Source organism: Pseudorasbora parva, chromosome 3 (genome assembly GCF_024679245.1).
Source record: "Pseudorasbora parva isolate DD20220531a chromosome 3, ASM2467924v1, whole genome shotgun sequence".
NCBI lineage: Eukaryota > Metazoa > Chordata > Actinopteri > Cypriniformes > Gobionidae > Pseudorasbora > Pseudorasbora parva.
In genome coordinates this window covers 4,155,799-4,178,924 of record NC_090174.1, presented here as the reverse complement: position 1 = coordinate 4,178,924, position 23,126 = coordinate 4,155,799, and the positions used below count along the sequence as shown (strand labels likewise).

The 23,126-nt window shown below is 38.5% G+C and overlaps 1 protein-coding gene across 3 annotated transcripts in view; it reads left to right on the top strand.

Moving 5' to 3' along the window:
* The window catches only part of rgs3a (regulator of G protein signaling 3a), a 188,624-nt gene that overhangs the window by 6,014 nt on the left and 159,484 nt on the right, over positions 1-23,126 (top strand). For 2 of the 3 annotated variants that reach the window (XM_067437557.1, XM_067437558.1), the window contains exons 3-6: positions 15,140-15,221; positions 15,856-15,961; positions 19,778-20,135; positions 22,385-22,424. In XM_067437557.1, coding sequence (XP_067293658.1) covers positions 15,140-15,221; positions 15,856-15,961; positions 19,778-20,135; positions 22,385-22,424 — 586 coding nt within the window. The remainder of the gene's footprint in view (positions 1-15,139; positions 15,222-15,855; positions 15,962-19,777; positions 20,136-22,384; positions 22,425-23,126) is intronic. The other variant, XM_067437559.1, reaches the window with a different exon arrangement.

Here is a 23,126-nt window from a genome sequence, read left to right as displayed (position 1 = left end):
GTAAAAACGCCTCCTCTTCCTGTGACCAAAATAAAGTGTCTGAAGATGAGAACGTTTTGAGTCAAGATGCGAAGTTCCTTAAAGGGTTGGGGACCTTATTTGGTGGACGTTCAGGGAACATTCCGGACGTTTTAGGAATGTTTAGGGGACCATTACTGTAGGATGTTCCTTCTAGTAGGTCTCTACACTACATTCCCATAACGTTCAGAACCTCAGTCTGGGACTGCAACATATCTTGTTCAGTCCAGTGGTCTCTATGCTACATTCCCATAATGTTTGCAGGACCTTAGGGGACCAACCATATTATTTTTTTGGTCCTTTTTAGATCCTTCCATCACGTTTACTGAATGTTTTCAGAATATGTTTGTGTTAATCTATGTACACTGGGCTGCTTTGCAAACGAGAGTTAGTAAAATGCAGGATTTGCACAAAAGTTTAGCCTGACGTGGTCATACTCAATTTTAGCCAGAATATGAGTCTGATACTGCTCCATTGGGCTGTGATTATGGGGCGTGTTCCAGCCGAACCAGGAAAGACCTCAATTGGATAGACCGACAACCAATCAGAGCAACGAAGCGACGCATTACATTAGTTGTCAAATGTCAACAGAGTTCAACTGCACTGTGTTGCCAAGTCCACGTTTTTTTTCCACGGGTTGTTTTCCAAGTCCGCTTGTTGAAGCGATTATTAAGTGATATATAGACCCAATATACGAACAAATATAATCAAAGCGCCTTTGAAGACATGCATGATTATGTTACTGTTTATCATCTGTCCATCATCGTCTAAAGCCCGCACTGATGATTTCATTGGTCTGAACAGTTTCTTTTTGGGCATAATCACTCCTCTATGGATCGAGTCCAGACCGAAACGCCAGAGCTCAAATGTTGTGGGCTGGGCTGAGTTCGGCTGGCATCCAGGCTAACAAAAGTTGCTTCTCAAAGATGAATCCATACTAACTCACTCTTTGTGATCCACCTTTATATTCAGAACACGCAAGTACAGCACTTTAATATGTGCTTGTAAATCACCTGTCTGAATGTGCTAATGTGGCTAAAGCTACCATTGTCTCTTACTGTATTCACAGAGACCAGAGCTTGGTATAGAATTTTTTTTGCCTGTACAATTATTTCTTAAAGGGTTACTTCAGCGATTAGCATATGGCTTTGTATCAGTTGAAACCCTGGAGTATATTCAAATGATCGTGCTCCCCCCTCTTATATCCCCCTGAGACGAGAGATTTATGCATTTTATTTCTGGAAAAATTTCTGGAATGTTTGCCCAGAGCCTAAAGACTACAGCCAGCAGAGGGAGCTATTTCCGCATGTTTTCAACTCGTGCATGGGGAATGGAGATCACACTTACAGCACAGCTCAGCTACAGGCATTAATTTAAACGGATGCTAAGCAATGTAAGTGTTTTAACTTCTCAAATTAATTTCTATGAAAGTTAAGCTTCCAAAGGCATGAACTGAAAACGCGTTGTGAATGTATGCCGCGAATGTGGTCGCGATTACCTCAGCTCTCATCACGAGAGCTCATCAACTCATTTATGACGTTAAATGTAATCTGACTCCTAATCTGAGTCTGCTGTGAGACTCACGTGGCGACTCGATCGTTATATTGAACAGACACGTTCAGTATTTAATTGTACTTTCTGAACTCAGTCACTGTAATCCAGTAGCGGTGGCTTTGGGATTGGCCTCACAGAGCAGCAAAGCATTCTGGGAATTGTGGTCTTTCATCACCATGAGACAAAAACACATTTTCTGTCTTTTCTCAGTCTAGAAAGCACCAAATTCAAAAATAATTTCACATTTCTACTACATTAATGACCCAGTTTAAATACAGATTCATCTTCCCAGCGCTAAAGTACCCCTTTAAAAGTAAACGAATGACATAGCTCTGATCTCTGTGAATGGTGAGGCAATGGTAACTTGAGCCACATTAGCCATCAGCGTGCTAACAAGCGCATTCGCAAAGGCGATTTGTGTACATTCAAAAAAAATTATGTCGGGTACTTACATGTTCTGAATATTTTCATTTTTGAGAAGCAACTTTTGTGCACCCTCATTTGCATTCTCAAAACATTCAGTAAACGTGATGGAAATAGGACTAAAAAATAACATTCTCGGTTGGTCCTCCACAGGTCTTGCATACGGTAAGGGAATGTAGCGTAGAGACCACTGGACTGAACAAGATATGCTGGAGTGCAGTCCCGAATTAAACATCCCAGTCTGACTAACAGGGATCCGTAAGAGAACGCTCTGTTAAAGTCCAAAATGTCCTCTTTGTAACGTTGCCATGTGACCATAGAATAACTAAAATGGAACGTCCACCTAAAGTCATATCAGGAAATTTATTATATGACCAACAGAGGACCATGTGGGAATGTTCTGTTAATGTCCCAAATGTCCTCTTTGTAACGTTGCTTTGTGACCATAAATAACCAAAATGGAAGTCATATCAGAAACCTTGAACTGCAGCACTTTCATAACCAAAAGAGGACATTTTAGGAACGTCCCTAATGTTCTATAAAGGTTCAGGAATTTCGCCACCTTTAGAGAACTTTAAGGGAACGCAAGGTCGTGAGAACGTCCCCTCCTACGTGGGGCAGTCCTTTAAGGTTTCAGATGTCCTCTCGATTGGATTAGAAAAGGAATAAACCACCCTTTCCAATCAATCGGATCGATTAAGGTGTTTGCACTAAGGTTTTTCGGTCTGAGTGAGCTGTCAATCCGATTACTAAAGGATTCCATGCATGTAAACATAGACAATGATAAGCGTCACTGCATGGCTACGTTTATATAAACCTTTTTTTGTTTTTTAAAGAGGGTAGACATGCAAGACAAGCTGCTTATAGATCTGTCTAATTGTTTAATATATTTAAGTTAAGACAACTCTCAAAGTAGATTTAAAGAGGATTTATTGAGATAATGACAGTAGAGGAGGAGGTGCTACTCTTATTGCACGTAAGAGACGTAAGAGACTCACTGCAGCTACAGCACGATAGAAAGCTAGAAAACCCCCAACAAAAGGCAGATCTGTGCTAGAGGATAGACTTTACACAACACTGCAGGGGTGAGTACCAGTGTTTTAACCAAAGGATATGAGATCGTGAGTGTGTTGCATGGAGGTGTGTGCCAGCAACAGTCCCTTCAGCCTGCCCTAACTCAACTTAATGTTTTCAAAATGTTTGAACTGACTTTTGCCAGTTATACATTTGTACTCAATTGAAGCTCAATTGAATTTTGTTTGCAATGTTGTTGGGGATTGTTTTTATGTTTAACTTGCTGTTTCTACTCAGAATGTCCCTTTCAAAATCAGAAATGATCCATTGATCTTTACAGTGTTTTTTTTTACCAAGTATTGTGGTATGTGTGTGTAACTCTCTTGTCTTCAAAATATATGCATAATATCAGGGCTTGACATTAACACCCTTCAAATGTGTGTGTATCTCAGTAGTGGTGTGTAACGCAGTCACTCCTACTAGCCACTTTGGCGGTTGAATTTTATATAATATATACATTTTTCAATTGTAGTCTTTTAAAAAGGTATCTGAAGTAATAAACTAAGGCCCAGATTTACTAACAGCTTGCGCCAGCGTAAACAAACCCACTTTTGGTGTTAATAAACTACTGTCATGATTTACTAAAGATGCAGTGATAAATTAGCACTGAAAAGGCGTGGACAGGGTTATTTTTGCGGCTGATCTTATCGCTTAACGAGTTTCTCTTTCAGACCAACGCGATCACATGGTAATGCGTATCAATAGTACGACATCTCGTGGAATGGATACGCCAAAATAAGTTTTTGCATGCATATGATACGTACTTTATTACGTGCATATTACACGCTCTTGGGTGGGATGGGGGTGGTGAGGTGGGTGTTTTGTATGTATAATACGCCATAAAGTGTGTATCATATGCAAACTCATTTTGGCCTATCATTCCACAAGATTGCACACTCGATTGCACATTTTCGTGAGATCGGGCTCTTCAGACGCAGTATTTATGGGAGGAGAGTATTAAAATGAATCCTGCAAAGTGATTTATTAAGGTTTGCTTCATTATTTACTCCCCGCCAAAAGCATTTCTAAACCCTTGTGCATCAATTTAATAAAGTTACACATAGGTTCATAGAGGACAAAAATGTCCATGAAACTGTTATAAAAAAGATTCTTGGGAGCACAGACTTCAGTTTGGTCTCATTTTAAAGAATGACTATTAACTAATTCAGAATTAATTCAAAACTCATAACCACAATTACATATTACTTAATCAATAGTTAATAGTCATGTGCCCCAACAAGTAAAGTCATAACATAATGATACCTTTATAAATCATTAGCTAATGATTAATTAAAGCAGACAACTGGAAGCTGAAATGCATGGCTTTGACATGTTGTGGTAATTAACACATTAATTTACATTATTAGTTAATATAATGTGTTATTAAGGAATTAATACATTATGACATATTTAACTAATAACAATTTAATGATGAATCTCCATTAGTTGCTGATGCAGTAATCATTAATACATGGGTTAGTTCACCATTAGTAATACATTAACTCATGATTATCTGTGCATTAATTAAGCATGAATTATGCATATTAGTGTACCCGTATTGTAAAGTGTTACCAGCTACACACAAAAAATATCAAATGCCGGTCTTGGCGAGTATTCACTTACACACAGTCAGTTCTGTTTCAATTGAATATAAACAGTTAAGAACGAAAACGTGTAACATGTGTACACACCTAACATGTGTAACAGTATAATGGGAATTATGAGATAATATTAAAAATATCTATATAGCAGTTTTTCCCAAGCGTAGGATGTAAAAATTGTCAGCGGTGAAAATGCTGAGTGGGTAGTAACCTTGGAAAAATACTAGCAACAGTGACTGATGAGCAAAAAAGTTCTTGACAAGCCCTGTATACAGCTATAAAGTTTTTCTCGCAGATTATGCCACATGCATTCAGCTTTCCTCCAAGCATGTGCACAGAAAACCCATTTGAGACGTTGCTGGTTCAGGTAACAAAGCTTTGTTAGCATATGCGTTATTGAAAATATGGAACGTTTTGGAATTGTGTTGAATGAAAAAGGTGAGGTTTGTATTTTGTTCTGAGATCTGGTTACTCAATTTCCTATGAATTGAATAATAATCTAAAGCAATAGGCCATACATTATACCATACATCGATGTAGTTTGTCTGTTTTGAATGGAGATAAAAGGTCAGCAGCACCGAGAGGTCTTTCTTCAACTCTGATTCTCTGCCTGCTCAAGCATAAATTCCCATAGGCTCGCTTTGTTTTTGTGCCGGCATCTTTATGATTTATGTGCATACACTGAATGACAGCATTGAATACTTCCCACCGGACGACTTCAGCCTGCAGTTGTCCTGTTGAACTCTGCATTGCATATACAGCTGTACATCAGAGACTCTCAGGTGTATTTGGTCCAGTGCCTGAGAGTGCTTGATTTCAGGTGGTGGGATGTTTCTTTTACTGCTCCAATGAAAACGTTGCTGCTGCTGATGAATGTGGGGTCTTATGCCACGTTCCAGGCAACCCGTAACCCGTGTTTTTCCAACCTTCTAACCGTGAAAGTGCACTGGAACGGCCGTCAAACCCGTGACTTCTCACCCGTGAACTCGTACTATATCGATGTACTCCTAGTTATGATTTCTGACGCCACATAGCCCACGAAACAACAATGGCAGCCCCTATGGATGCAGTGTTTATGGAAGTCATTAAAAACCAAATTGTTCACTGAAATAAGGTATTGCTTTAAAGTTATTTATCAGCAAATGTTATGCATTATCAGCAGATTTCTAGCGTTAGCTAGTTTTCAGTCCATTGAGCGCAAAAATAAATCCAAATACATTTCCAAATATACAAATAACATAAAATAAAAGGAATAGCAGCTTCTCTTGCCTTATGCAGTGTTTTTTCTCCTCCTTTTCCCTCAAATAAGCAAGGAGTAAGCACCTTTGGTGATAGAAATGACTGTAAATGCGCATAAGCCTTGTACGGTCCGCCGTGCTTTGTTTCGATCTCGCTACCCAATTCCTGGCGCCCCGGCAGTTTGGTGTGATTTTGCCTGGAAAGCTACAAAGTCGTGAGTCGTGGTTTGAAGTCGTAACTTACGGGCTGAAAAACCTGCCTGGAACGCAGCATAAGTTACATCAGACACCAGGGTTGCGTTTATGCAATTACCTATGATCAGTTATTGATACTATTAGGAGTCGTGTTTTTTTCGTGATGGTTTAAAGCAGAGGTGTCTAAAGTCGGTCCTGGAGGGCCACTGTCCTGCAGAGTTTAGCTCCAACTTACCTCAACACATCTATCTGGAAGTTTCTAGTATGCCTAATAAGACCTTGATTAGCTGGATCAGGTGTGTTGAATTGGGGTTGGAGCTAAACTCAGGACAGTGGCCCTCCAGGAGCAGGATTGGACACCCATGCTTTAAAGAGTGCAAATTTGATCTCTTTCATTTGTTTGAAAGAGCAGCTGGAAGTAGTAAAGATATTTCAAAAATAAGATTCCTGGTGTATTTTGGCTTGTTTTATTGGAATATTTTATTTTAAATGTAAATAATTGTCATTGTTAAATAAATGCAGTTATTAAGCACGATCAGTCATCAAAAATGTTATTGATTTTTTTTTTAATCCATATATAAAATGGAAGGCTTCTTTCTTGATTTGTGAATAAATTTTCTCTGCTGGAGACAGGACTGCCTTTTGTAGTGTGTCCGAAACCATAGTGGATGTTATTGAGTGCACTCATTCAATCCCACATTGCACTGCAATAACGAGTGTATAGCCGATGTGCACACAGCTGTCCGAATTCAGTCACTTGGTTTCAAGCAAACTATTAGTGGACTAAAGGGTGACCAAATGTTAAGTCCTGTCCTGGCCCCAATATTAAAATGTTCTATCCAAACATACTTTAAATGTATTGAAATTAATAAGGAATCTTTGAGTAAACTTCAAGTATCATTTGAGTATCTCATTGGTAGGCCGAGTGTCCTGTTTTTCGGTAATCAAAATATGGTCACCCTACTAAAGTAGGGAATAGTGATTGAGGGTTTAGGGGGCGATTTTGGATCCAGCCATGGATTTTCATTTTGTTTTCATTCATTATATGTGTTTCTTTTTTCTATTTTCCCACCGCTCATCATCATGACAGCTGTTCATGTTAATCATCTGTGTATTTAAGTTCCTCCTTCTCCTCTGTTCAGTGTCTGGTATTGTTTGTGTCAAGTGCACTTTGTCTCGCATGTTGGATTGTTATTATGTTTTGTATTTTAAATTGTGTTTCAGTTCCATTGCCGAATCATCACAAGCTAGATCTAGAGACAAATGAGGATCATAATGAACTAATACTTTACATGCATTACAGTTCTTTAGATCTGTTGAACACACTTTGCTATTCATTATCCGAACTCTAGGCAACTTTATAGCAATCTGTAAATGGGGCCAAGATTGTTTTAGGTGTGGTATGAATGTGCTCCAAAATATTTTGTTCACATTTTTACCTCTCAAATTTCACTCTATTGGGACAAAACTGGATATAGAGACATTATGGTGAAGTTTGATATAACTAATACATTTTAGGGATGCGCCGATATCAACATTTTGGTCGATTCTGATAATTCTTTACATTTGAAAGCCGATAACCAATATATTGGACGATAAATCTAAATCCAAACTTTTAAGATCCTGATTACAAAAACAAGTCTCACCATTAAAAGCCATGTCCCAAACACACAATTATAATGTTTTTATTATAATTTTATGTAACCTATATGACAGACTTGCTCTGCACATGTTGCTCTTAACTCTATGTTAATTATTGTAATTGATTTCAATCCTATTTCAAGCAATTCAAAATCATCCACCGGACATCTAAAGTGTCTCAACTCAAAGAAAATAATCCATTATTTATCAGCTTTAATATATTGGCCAGATTTTCTAATCAAGCCAAAAATGAAACATTAAAAATGAACATGTATCAACCTATACTGATATATTGTGCATCCTTAATATATAAATCACATACTTATATTAAAACCTAATAGGCAAATAAAATCATGGTGATATTAATGACGTTTGTATTCAACACCTTCAGTTTGAGACTTTCATCAGGCCCTTTCATTCAACATCTAGGTCTATGGTTTTCCCTGAGAAGCGAGGCAGCGCCCGATCGCTCTTTCTGCGCTCTGTTTTCAAAGTGCTTCTTCATGCGGGGCTAACAGGAGGCAATCCTCCTCCTAAAATCCCACCTTTTAAATAAAGAAAGGAGGGAAAATAGCTTCTGAATTCCCAATGGAGGAGAAGTGACGGATTGAATGGACTTCACTGTCCAATTATGCCCCTCTGAGAACAGTGTTCTCTGAGCTTTTTATGGTCTTGCCTCTCCTCTGCTTTTTGTTGAAATGTGCAGCTTTACAAAGAGCTGTGCGCTCAAACGCAGGCTATGAACTCATCAGGGTCGTCAGGGTTACCTTGCATGTAAAAGTTTTGTCTCACTTGGTTGTAAAAAGTCCTATTCTATAGAGTCTTTGAATAGGCTGGCACAGAGGGCGGTGCCAGAATCTTAAAGCAGAAAACTGTTGGTTTTAGTGATTTGGCAATATCCCTGATGTTGCTGTGAAGTTAATGTTGCTTTTACCATCAAGAGCATTCATATTCAAGCATATATATGCCCTTTCAAAAAATAAGTATACTGCAAGTTTTTTTTTAATTTAAGGTATAGTTAAATGTTACACCCAAAAATTTAAATCCTGCCATAATTTAATCACCCTCATTTTTTTTCCCATACTATGGAAGTCAATGAGAACAACCATCTTCTGTGTTCAACTGTTGAGGGTGATTAAATTATTATCATTTTTGGGTGAACCCCCTTTCCCTGAGTTTTTTTGCTAAACAAAGAAGATTGCGCCCCACCGCCTCACTACTCCAAGTTTGTCAGCGAGCTGCCATGCTAAAGTGCAAACTGTCAACAAACACTTCCTCATCCCATAATGCACAGCACAGCTGACTGCAGCAGTTGGTTTAGTCCAAAAATTATCAGTAATTTTTGCAGTCGGGTCTGTTCGAGGTCGGATCACATTCTCACCACAAACAAACTGCTCCAGAGTTCGTTTGAAAGCTTACCGAGACCCCCTCTTCAAAGAGGTCTTGGTGTGCTTGTTTGGTCTGCTTTTGGTGAGCACCCGAGTGTGATTGCTGCTTTCACACCTGACCAAACAAACCGCACTAAAGGGGAAAACGAACTTTAGTACGATTAAACCGAACTAAAGGAGGCAGGTGTGAAAGCACCCTTAAAAGTATACTTTAAGTGTAACAGTAAACTTTGAGTACGCAACTAGTTTTGAACTATGTTTTTTGTTTGTACTTCAACTATACTTCAAGTGAACTCATAAATAAAATAAAATTTAAATAATAAAAAAAAACATTTAGTGTATGAAAGTACACTTTGAAGTATACTTTCAGAAAATAGTTTAGTAGTTCTATACTACAAGCATACTTTTAAGCATACTTTTTGTTACGTAATCTTAACATCATTCTTTTTATTAGTAAACCCCGAATAGTCGAAGATTCGATGCATCGATATGTGGAGCCGGATTCGACTACCGATCTCACAGTCCAATCTTTGCGGGTGTGATGAAATGAGGATCATATCATTTTGGCAATATGGGGGCACTCAATATTTTAAAGATGTGGCGTGGCGCTGCGCGGCGCTGAGCTTCACATCCGATGTGCAAGCACTTTAAGGCAGCGCCTTTAAAATTCAAATACATTGTTTTTAATGAGTGTACACACAACGGAGGCAGCTTTTGGTGCCTGTCTGCGGCGACTAAGGAAGTTGTTTAAATCCTGCTGCGCCACAGAGCTCCATTTCAAGGTTTTATATTAAATGTATATTTCCCTCATATGTACATACTGATTTCACCCTGTGCTACAAGATACACTCATCGTGCAGCTCTTCTGTCAGAAGTCGGTTCAAAATTGAGCTTGCGCATATAATGTGCGCGTCCGGTGTGAGATATCTGAGACTTACCCTTTAAGCATAATCGGCTTAAGAACGTGCATGTAAACGCATTTAAAGTGTTCTTTTCCTCTCTAGGCAGGTATTTCTTTTAGGTTTATTTATCAAAATGTTCTTTTATATAGCCTATTTGTGTGATGATCTGTATTTCGATCGCAGCTTTAAAATGTTATGAGAAAACGTTTTATGATTGTTTACCCACCCCATTACTATTTATTTAAACCTAAATAAGAAAGCCATTGTCAGTTCGTCTGTCAGTTGGCAGGCAGTTTTGGTCGCTTTATTAAAAGTTGTTGCTGTGTGCAGTGTGTAAAGGAAAATAAAAATAGTTTTACCCTCCTGCTGACTAGTGTCGTGCCCCTCCAAACCCATACACACACACATGGATGATTCAACTATCGGTCGACCATATGAGAGATTCGACAATTCTGATTCGAATGTGTAAATCCTTAGTCAGGGACACTATTTATACATTACATTTAAACTTTAAGTATACTATTCGCTTTTATACTTGATATTTAAGTCATTTTAGTTGCCCGTTAGCGGCAACATTTGTGATTATTTTGAGCAAAAAGCTGAGAAAATCGCATTTTTGTCAAAGACTTTGTCCGGATCAGATTCAGAACGATGATCAAACGACAAATGAGGAATATGTTTGCATATTGTTTGCACAAATTGTGCACAAGCACTGCTTCTATTGCATGTTTCTGCTTATTCTTTACCTGTGTTTTGATCTGGAGATTTTATACTTTTTCAGATGATGCATAATAGCACCCCTACCGTGTAACAGTGAAAACGCATTGCCGAATAATTCTGTTAGGAAGTGTTGTCATAGATGATGGAAAATTCCGTCAATGGCGGGGAAATAATTAAAGGGATAGTTCACCTTAAAATGAAAATGTAGTCATCATTTACTCACCCTGGTGTTGTTTCAATACCGTATGCCCTTCTTTTATGGACCATAGATTTTTTTTTTTTAAATGTCCCGCACGTGCTCGTCCATTGAATAGCAACCAGCATCAAGGTTTAAAAAAAGATTCACAGAATGATGTGAAACATTGCGTATACAATAGGTTTTAGAGAAAAACAAACAAACATGTAATGTATTATTATGACATTTTTGACTGGACTGCATGATTTAATGAAGAGAAAGTAAATGAAAAGCATAAGGGTCAAGTTTTCATGTCAACTTTTATTCTTATGTCCTCCATCCCCCCCTTTCTCACTTTTCTCTCTCTCTGTTTAATCCAGATTTCTACTGTAATCCCTTCATTTCATGTAAGGATCAGCCATCACACACAGAGGCTTAAACACCCTCTGCAGATGTGCTGGATCGTCTCACACCCAGGGCTGGCCCTTGCATTTTGAAGATCCTAAGTAGATTTTTAAAAGGGGTCAACCTACCTACAGTTTTCACCCCCATCCCCCAATATATACAACCTATACTGCCACCTTATTGTAAAGTTTTACCGAATTGTCTACCTTCATTGGTAAACATGATTTCACCAAGTACAACGTCTTTGTGGATCCTAGAACAACATTTCAAACAACCAATCAGATTTGCAGGTTACAGTTTATGTCATGTTTGTGCTTACAACCAGGTTTTGGTGCTATATCAGTGTTATTCACCAATCATTTCCCTCTGATTTTAGGGATAAGTTACAGGTATAGTTAGGGTATGAATAAGGTTAGGACTATAGGTATATCTGGGCCAGGAATGTTGTTCCAGGATCAACAACATATGTGGGAACACTTTATGTATTAAGCCCTTATGTATAAAGCATGATAAAGGTATTCATAATGTACGTTATAATGCATATCTTTTCATAAATAATTTTAACCAAAGTTAAAATGCATTAAAATAATTGCCGATTCAGAAATGTGTTTGTCATGTTTTTATGTACTAATCTTTCTCAAGGTGCGTTCAATTGTTAGATAAGTTTTATAAATATGTATTACAACTATTATATTATGAGTATTATGATTATATTATATTATAACTGTGGTTACAGTTATTAATGAGACCATGAAATGCATTATAAGGTGCATTACTGTAAGGCATAGGCCTAATGCATTGAAATTACTTTTATGATGCATTATACATAAAGGATTTAAGTAAAGTGTTAACAAATACGTATTACTCGGCACAATTACTATGACCCTTACTCAGTATACGTTTTAAGATATAAATCTGAAGACTAAGTTACTTAAGCAAATGCTTACAGTTTTAAAAGTTTACTTTCTGAAAAAAAATTATCACATTTTTGTCAGATTATTGCCTTAAAGGGGTCCTATAATACTCTTTTTTACAAGATAAGTAAAATAAGTCTCTGATGTCTCCAGGGTGTGTTTGTGAAGTTTTACCTCAAAATACCCCACAGATAATTTTTACAACATGCTAAAATTGTCACTGAGCAAAATTGTGCTTTTTTAAATGTGTTTTCCTTTAAATGCAAATGAGCTGCCGGCCCCTTTTAGGAAGAGGGTGGAGCTTCAAGAGCCTGTATTAGCAGCTCTGATTACCTCAGGCAGACACATGCTGAAAATGTCAGAAACTGTTTAGCCTTTAATGTTCAAACCGGAGTCAGACAATGATGGAGAGACTCAAGAAGAAGAGATAATATGTAGAATGAGTCAGGACGTTTCTGAACGGTTAGTTTATGAATTTATGAGTTAACTATCTTCAAGTCATTGATTAGCATATCTCCCAAATGTGCTTGTCTACAACAACTCTTCTGCTGCGCCCCGATGCGCCTAATTATAATATGACCTAAAAGTGTGTGCTCTTTTTGTGAAGAAAAAGTATACTTTTGAGTGTGTAGTAGAAGTGTATGCAAGCTTTGGGACAAAGTACTTTGTCATCTTTAACAGAGAGCTCTGTTGCTTAGTTACGTGCATCCTGTCTTTGTTTAATCTGCCCTGTCAATCATCTTGTAAGTTAAAATCCTCCACATTCAATTGAATTTTCTTTCATGTTGAGTCTCCCCTCATGTGTTCTCTCCAAGCACTTCAGAATCTCCCCGGAAGTCGGTCATCCGGGTACTTTTCACCTAGGCTACGCCCAAAATCGCGTACTATGTGAGTAGGTACTACATTTGAATTAGAACGTACTTCGCGACCGTTAAAAAGTGCTCATATCATAGACAGTAAAAGAAATGGACAGAGCGATCCCATTGACTTCAACGGCGGAAAAATGAGGCCAATCAGAGGCACTCACTTCTGATGGCTGAGCGAACTGCGCAGGCTCAGACTGAGCTTGATGACGTAGATGTGACGTAAGCTACCTGTCGGACAGCTGTAAGTCTTCTAGTAGATGTGGAAAGCGAAATCTGAATCATGTTGTTTAAATGTTTTCTCCCGTTGCTTTTGGCTCACTATGGGATTCTCCCCATTCTTCCCCCTTGACTTTATCAGACTTTATGTTTCCACGTCTCCCCGACTGTCTCATAGACAGTAAAAGATTTTATCTGAGCATCTCCTCCTGTCTGTACGGTAATTTCTCAACTGTGCGACAGATTCGCGTTGGTTATGACGCAATCGTTAGCCTATTTTTACAAAAACAGCTTCTACGGGGGCGATAGTGTAAGATAAAAGGTAATGGAGCCTTTTATGCATTGTCGTGTTTCTTTAGAAACAAACAATGGACAAATAGAGTCTTTAAACGCCTCAGATGTAAAGTTATTCACTGTCAAAGTGACTCAAAAATGAATGGGAGTCAATGGGATGCTGACAGCAGGTGATGGCTTGGTTAGCAATTGGTGTTACTCTGGGTGGAACGCTTTCCGAGTGCTAGATTACCCCCTTGGCTCATATTTGGAGAACTGTGTTGTGTGTTCCCGGGGGCGGGGTTTATGTAAATGTTGTCACTAATCTCGCTGGAAGTAGTAGGCCATCCGGGTACTTTTCGCATACTGTTTTTCGAATTCTTTGAATTTGGACATACTACTCTGCTCACGTACTGTTTTTCGCCTACTATATAGTATGGAAGTATTCGATTTTGGATGTAGCTTGTGTATCGATCTGCACTTTAAATTCTAACTGGAAATAGTAGACCATCCGGGTATCTTTGGAATACTCATTCCAACATACTTCGATTTGGGACACACTAATTCTATTTTTGAATACTATGAAGGACAGATAGTATGTGAATTGAGATGCGCAGTTCAACATAATCTCCCTGTGTTGTGTGTTCCCGGGGGCGGGGTTTATGTAAATGTTAGGGTTAGTGATGTCACTAATCGGTGAAAAAGCTCAATGTAGTCCCTATCAGCCGCTTTGTTGTAGTTCTTAGAAAGCTTTTTCTTTCAAATAAAATCTCTCCATTTGCTTTGATTTTTGAGCGTCGTAACTTTGCAGATGCTGTTTATGCTCAAACAGCAACATTACACTAAGTTTTAACTAAAGTTAAAAAAGTAAAATCATAATCAAGGTCCCCTTTAATAAAGCAAAACCGGCCAATGGGATATGAAAATTAAAATATAGAATAATAATAATAATAATAATAATAATAATAATAATAATAATAATAATAATAATAATAATAATAATATTAATAATAATATTCCCTTTTTTGTACTGGCATGTTTAATCCAGATTAAAATGTGAAAATGTACAAGTGTAAACAAATTACTATGTATGTATTTGGGGTTGTTTGTTTTATTTTTCTGAAACATGCCACTTTGTCTTTCAGCGGCATTGCATATGCATATTTTTCCTTTAAATGTGCACAATTTGATCCGATTTATCTTTTTTTTTTAAATTTTAGATGCAATGTAGGGTTCGTTAAAATATTTGACTGTATAATTCTGTCATTAATAAATCACAATGTAAAATACTACTAACCTAGAATGGATACTCTAGAATGCAAAAAATAAAATAAAAATGCAATTATAGTAAAAGCTTTAATATTTTCAATATAGCACAAGTACATCTCTGTACCACTGAAACAAATAAAATGGAAAAGTTTACTTATGTGTCGCTGCTTCTCGGATGTTGAGCTGCAGTGTCTTACCTGATCCAGCAGGTGGCAGTGTGTTGTACTCATCTGTGTGTGTGTGTGTGTGTGTGTGTGTGCGCTTTAGGTGACCATTCTACGAGGAAAGGACGGCTTCGGCTTCACCATCTGCTCTGACTCGCCTGTTCGTATACAAGCGGTCGATCCAGGCAAGAACTGCTCTAAATGTGTGTGTGTTTGTGTGTGTGTGCATTTGTCCCAGAGGATGCTGCTGTCCTCAAGGCTGGGAATGTGCCATTTCTGCGTCATGGATTATTAAGCATCACGGTCAAACATGGGTCACTCTGTGTGAGTTTTAGGCTTCAGGAGTCACGGCTGATTAACACTGACAGTCATGTCATTATTTAAAGTGTCAGAATGTCACCTATGTTATGTGTGTGTGTGTGTGTGTGTGTGTGTGTGTGTGTGTGTCTGTCAGGCCACTTGAGTCACAGCTGAATAAAACTCACTGTTATATATTGTGTTATATTTTGTGCCTGTGTGTGTGTGTGTGTGTGTTTCCTGAAATATAGCAATAAATTCAAAGTGGGGACATTTTTTTGGTCCCCATGAGGAAAATAACATAAAAGTGAATTTTTTTAATATGTACAGTTGCTAAATGATGGGTTTGAGACTAGTATACAAATCATTATGTCTATGGAAAGTCCCCATAAAACATGGAAACCCCATATGTGTGTGTGTGTGTGTGTGTGTGTGTGTGTGTGTGTGTGTGTGTGTGTGTGTGTGTGTGTGTGTGTGTGTGTGTGTGTGTGTGTGTGTGTGTGTGTGTGCTTCTCCTCTCAGGTGGTCCAGCGGATCAGGCTGGTTTGCAGCATTTGGACACTGTTGTGCAGTTAAACGGTCAACCTGTCAAACACTGGAAGTGTGTAGATCTTGCAAATGCTATCAGGTACATATAATACACTATAGTTGTGACAAACTATGCACTATATACTCAAACGTGCAGTGTATAAATTGTATAAGTCTCTTTTGTCAATCAGTATTGGAGACTGATGTATACTTCAACAGCAAGCTAAACTCCCCCTCATCAAATTCACAGACATGGAATGTCCTTTTCCATATTTTAATAAAGGTAGGGTAAAACTATGAAATAAGAAGAATAAGAGCAATATGAATTTACATCCACAATGTGTATTTAAATAAATGCTTCTTACAAACATCTTTTTAATCTAGATTTAATTTATGAAACAACATGAAAATAAATTGAAATGAAAACACTAAGCATACAATATAGCTCCCATTCGATCCATATCTGAGATGCAGCTCAGAATATTTCAAATATTGTAATATGAACAATAACTATAAAACATACCGACAAAGCTACCAAAGGCCAAGGATGACTGCAGATGGGTACTGATTCGCTGTTTCTTGACTCAGGAATAGACTCATGGAAGGCACTTGTTTCCTTGTTGGTCATCGGATCAGTCACATGCTAATGCCAGCACTATAATGCATGATCCCCAGAACAGCCAGTAGAGGGAGCCAAACTACCAACTAAACATTTACTCTTTAATTATTGTTAGCTTTGACAGTTAGTGTAACAGAGCACTCCCCATCTGGCGTGATTAATCGCCATCACTAAGTAACTTCTTTTGATACATTTACTTGGATTCAGGAGGAAGGAGCACAACAATCTCTGTTACTGGTCTAAGGAAGACCTTGATGCCATCTTGTTTGGGAACCCTTATTTCCACCTTGCGAACTTTTCCATCTTTACTTGGAAAGACCTGTGTAATAATTCCCATTGGCCAACCATTTCTTTTGGCTTGGCTATCTTTGAGGAGCACAGTGCTACCTGGATCAACATTGGGTCGGTCAGATTGCCACTTCCTTCGAGTCTGTAGTGAACCCAGATACTGTTTCCTCCATCTATCCCAAAATGTGATTGCAAGATGCTGGACTTGTCGCCATTGACGTTGGAAAAGATCATTGGTTCTAAAGTCACCAGCAGGAGCAACAGGGGTGCAGACTTTCTTTGTGAGAAGAATGGAAGGTGTGAGGAGAAACGGGTCACTTGGATCAGTAGACACCGGTACCAGGGGTCTGGCATTGATGATGGCAGTTACTTCAGCCATGGAAGTAGTGAGCACTTCCTGAGTTAGTTTTGTGTCCCAGGGATGGGCAGTATTTCAGATACATGTATTTAAAATATGTAATAATATGTAATTTGTATTTAAACACATTTAAGATGAGTATTTTTGTATTTTCAAAATACTTTGAGCCAGTCAACTTCTTTATCAGGAGCTGTTTTCATTCATCTACTAGTTCAGACCAGACACGCCCCTCCCCTCGACCCCTCAACATTCATCCACGTGAGCCGCAGCTCTACAACCCAGCCTTTGATCAGCAACTTTACAAAATTTTGGAATATGGTGAGGATGTAATGGTCAATTGTATTTGTTGATTAAAGTAGCTTGTCAAATGTGTTTGAAGTATTAATGTTACTGCATGTTAGGAATGGGTATCATATGACAATACATATCGTAGATTCTTATTAATGAAATGAAATGTGAATCAATGGAACTTTTTCTAACTGGTTTACATATATAGGCCTATCGGGGTAAGCACATATATCTGTGCAGCTTTTAGTGGGCAGGAATAATTGGAATGTTGGAGAGGAAAAAGAAGCGAGGGCGAATTAGCTATTGATGTAATTTGTGTTATTATAACTGCTGCGAAAGGAAATTCTAATTCACAATTGCACATTGGCAGGCAGTTCATTTGCGTGTGCCCGCGCTCACAAATAGGCCTACACTTTTGACTTAAAGGTAGGGGTGTTCGATTCCAGGTTTTTTGGAGTCGACTGTGATTCCTGACTCCCACTGTTGGAGTCTAAGGAATCGACTCCTCGACTCCATTTACTTTACATCAAAACAGAGTTAGAAATCAGACAAAACTGCTTTTGTTACACACTTAAATGATTTCCTCCCCGACACAAACTCCTAAAATCCTCTTTTTAAAACCGGACACTTTTAGTGTGGCCGTCCAAATTAGTTCAATTTAGCCATGACTTGAGTGGCTATCAACAAACAAAAGTCACGAAAAAAGAGCTTTTGTCGAGTGATCACGCTAAACACACATGATCATTGTCTTAAAAGGAAAGTTAAAGATACTAAACATATAATAATGCACACTATTGATGCATTTCTTCTTGATGTTAGTATTTTTATGATGTATGGTTAGTTGAACACATTAACCATGGGAAACCAAATCTATATCAATTAAACTAAAGCTAGCATGGAGCAAGCCTATAATTACAAACTCGCTCAAAAGTCACTGTGATTGTTTCTAAAGTAAGCACTCAAATAAATGTGTGTGACAAATTTTCTGCAACAGCTGTCTGACGCGGTGTATTACGTCAGTGTATTACCTTATGGTTCACTTCATTTCATTCACTCCTTGGTTACAGTGCACTCAACTTCCATGCACTTTCGATGAGAGATTCAGTAAACGAGCGATTTCGGACACAGCCACAGAGTCGACACCGAGAGTCGATTCCTGTCCTGGAGTCGACTCCCCATCACTACTTAAAGGCCTTTTTAACGTGGCAAGCAATCAGCACACAGTTGCCACTTTCTTTTTAGCTATGTGCAATTGAAGCTTTATTTATTCTCTTGCAGTTCGCATGGCTCTAATCAACAGGTTTAATCAATAGGCCACACAGACAACGCCTTTAACCCAATCATTTTGAAAAGCTGGTGGTGCTAAAGGGTATCGCCTAGATGGATGTCTGAAACACACAGGTACACCACCTGGAAGAGTACACCATCAGTTATTTAATATATAATTGACTTTGTGTTATTGACGTCTTGCTACTGAGTTTGAAGTAATGATGGTAATAAAATATATTAAACGAATGTTATGCCCATCTCTTCCTTGCCATCCCTTTCATCCTTTCCCAAGAGCCACCCATGTGGGAGGCATGAGGAGGGTTGAATATCCAAGAGCAACCATGTTCTGCTAAGTACTTTTGAACACTTTTATCATCGATGTTCAAAGGGATCCGAACCTCCTTACATGCCCCAATGAAATTTGTCCCACGATCTGAGCGAATTTGTTGTATTGGCCCTCAAAGAGCAAAGAAGCGCCTGAGGGCATTGATAAAACTGGAGGTGTCCAACGACAATGTGAACTACCCTGACACTGAGACAAGGAAGATCACTGCCCATCTTTTGTCATGTGCCAGACCTCCTCTTGTCCGACACGCATAGATGGACCATGGGCCGAATACATCTAGGCCTATGTTTGTGAAGGGAGGATCTGTAGATATCCAGTCCGATGGAAGAGAAGCCATCTTCTGAATTTGGAGGTGGCCACAAAGTTTTCGACAAAGGACACAATGGAACAGGATGTTATTAACAAGCCTCTTGCCTCCAATGATCCATAGACCGGCTGCACGGATAGCTCCTTCGGTGAGCAAGCATCCTTGATGCTGGGTTTGTTGGTGATAATGCCTTACTAATAAGGATCCAACATGATGCTTACCAGGAAGAATTAAGGGATTCTTTTCAGCCTGAGATCGAATAGATTTGAAGTACACTCATTTAATTCAGCACATTTTTTAGAAAGGTGAAACCTGTTAAAGATGTGTACACTATCTTATGTTTGATTATTATAAACTCATTGCACATAAAGGCACTCAGCACTTCTTTGTTTGCTTCTTTTCCTTCTCTTTGTTTGTTCTTTCATCTCTCACTCTCTCCAGAAATAGCCTGAGTGAAATCACAGTGGTAGTTTGGCGTTCAGGACCCTCTGTTAAGTCCAACTTTGAGGGACTGATCCATCATCCTTACAAGTCCTCTAACTATGACACTCCAGTTTCCCCATCTAAAATCAAGAGGGGGGACAAAGCGCCACCACTTCCGCCTCTGTCCGCACACCATCGCACCAGCCACAGGGTTGTAGTCAACGGCTCAGACCGCAGTGGAGCGGGGATCCTGTGGGGAGAAAGAAGGAGTGCAGTGGACGCTAAGCCCGGCACTCAGACGCTTAGAGGGACGCGCGTGAAAGCATCAAACGGGGACGATTATATCATCCTGTCACCTATTAACCCTGGAAGCCAGGTAGAGCGAAGCATTGTCCATCAGTATGGTGTCTCACAGCTGCTTAAAGGTGCAGTGTGTAAATTTTAGTTGCTTCTAGTGGTGAGGTTGTGAAATGCAATCACCCACCGCTCACTCCTCCCTTTCGAAGCACATAGAGAAGCTACGGTGGCCAACACAGGACAAAAAATGTTGTTGTCTGAGAGAGCAGAGAGTGACTAGTGCTCTGTAGAGAAGTTTGTTCGTTTAAGGCTACTGCAGAAATGTGACGACTGGCGACTTCACTGTAAGGGGACACGCAGTGTATGTTGATAGAAATGGCTCATTCTAAGGTTATAAAAACATAACAGTTCATTATGTAAGATCTTCACACCACTGAAAACATAGTTATTTATATTATATTGCATTTCTTCCAATATATCTTCATTAATACTACGCACTGCACCTTTAATGTCTCAATGTGATGTGAAAAATGTGAGCAGACATGAGATTTCAATTTGTTAAATGTGTATGGCCTGCTCTGAAGTACAAACCCGATTCCAAAAAAGTTGGGACACTGTACAAATTGTGAATAAAAAAGGAATGCGATAGCTGATAAATCTCATAAACTTATATATTTTTTCACAATAGAATATAGATAACATATCAAATGTTAAAAGTGAGACATTTTGAAATGTCATGCCAAATATTGGCTTATTTTGAATTTCACGAGAGCTACACATTGCCAAAAAGTTGGGACAGGTAGCAATAAGAGGCCGGAAAAGTTAAATATACATATGAGAAACAGCTGGAGGACCAATTTGCAACTTATTAGGTCAATTGGTAACATGATTGGGTATAAAAAGAGCCTCTCAGAGTGGCAGTGTCAGATCTGCAGTCCAGATTTTTCACCCATAGAAAACATTTGGTGCATCATAAAGAGGAAGATGCGACAAAGAAGACCTAAGACAGTTGCGCAACTAGAAGCCTGGATTAGACAAGAATGGGACGACATTCCTATTCCTAAACTTCAGCAACTTGTCTCCTCAGTCCCCAGACGTTTGTAGACTGTTATAAAAAGAAGAGAGGAACATAGCCTTGTCCCAACTTTGTGTTGATGCCATGAAATTTAAAATCAACTTATTTTCCCTTAAAAAAGATACATTTTGTCTGTTTAAGCATTTGATATGTCATCTGTGTTGTATTCTGAATAAAATAGTAACATTTGAAACTTCCACATCATTGCATTCTGTTTTTATTCACAATTTGTACAGTGTCCCAACTTTTCTGGAATCGGGTTTGTAGTTTCTAAACCTACAACAGCTTAAGCCGGGTGCACACCGTGTGTGATTTTGCCCTCGATTTGGCCGTCTGAGACAAATTTTGTAAATCCTAAAAGATTCCTGTGATCCTAGGCTAAAATCTGTCAACTTTGATCATTAGTTTCATATGTTCTCCGGCAGCCAATTATTGACTGCAGCCTTCAAATTTTACCTCAGACGAAATTCTGGCAGTGTCATAAGATTTGGCGCACAATCCTGCAGTGTGACTTCTACGACAACCATCAAATATCTTTTCAAGGGTTTTCAAGACAAACTCAGTGTGCAGGACCCAGGACTAAATTCTTAAAGGGTTCTTTTACCCCAAAATGCTACTTCTTTCAGCCAAACACAATCAGAGTTATATTAAAACATTTCCTGGATCTTCCAAGCTTTATAATGGGAGTGAATAGTAACTGCATCCAATAATTAGACACAAAATATTGACTTGAGTTGAAATATTTTATATTATTTAAACACAAAGCTTTCGCTGAGAACGCAGTCATACCACTTATTACACAGTATTTCACCATATTAATAATTATGGGGATAAGAGATATTAATTTGAGATAAAACTATTTTAAAATCTTACCTGTTTGTTATCTTATAATCTATTACAGTGTACAACACCATCGTCACAAATGGCTGCAGCTGCGCTTTTATTATCCGAGATACCGATGACATAAATAATTGAGTTTTAATATTTTATTAAATCAGGAAATGCAAAACTTCTATGAGGAAAAAACGCTTCTAGCAAGCGTAAAGTGCCGACTTTAGTTACCCAGATGAGTCTGTGCTATCAGCCTTTACCGGTTGTTATCGGAGGATACCGGGGATAACATACCGCTGGATGTCGCAATTAACCAATCCGAAAGAAGTATTCCACAGAGCCGTGTAAGGGCTGGATGACTCACCAGAATATTTTGTACTCTGTCTAAGTGTCGTCACTTATTGACTCTTCTATATTTTCAGGTATTGGGCTCTGTCTATGGAGACAACCACAGAACATTAGGTAAGTTCCCTAATGTAAGTTTCCTAGTGCATTTTATATCATGGTGTGGTGAAGTGGTTTAGCTTTGGGTTTGGAAAGTTACTAGCTTGAGCCCTACAAAAATTAAGCCCTACACTATGCCCTTGAGTAAGACTCTTAAGCAGGGCAACATAGGGTATGAATCTCTATCCATGCCTCTACTTACACACAGAGAAAAATGGGTGTCAAAATTGTATCTTTAGGTGTATAAAACTTTGTCCAACTAAAAAGAACATATTTGTGTCTTTTTTTTTTACCACAAAAAGTTTCATAGTAGTACCTTAAGGTACGCCTTTGTACTCTAGGGTACTAATATGCACATTTTAGGAGTAAAAAAGGTACAAATATGCCATTTTAAAGGGTTGTTTCACCCCAAAAAATGAACATTCTGCCATTAATTACTTACCCTAATGTCATTCGTCACCTGTAAGACCTCTGTTCGTCTTCAGAACACAAATGAAGATATTTTTGACGAAATTCGATGGCTCAGAAAGGCCTTCATTGACACCAATGTCATTTCCTCTCTCAAGACCCATAAAGGCACTAAAGACGTCATTACAAAGCCCATCTCACTACAGCGGCTCGACAATCATTTTATGAAGTGACGAGAATAGTTTTTGTGTGCAAAAAAACTAAATAAAGACTTATATAGTGATGGGCCAAATTTCAAAACAAAGTTTTGAA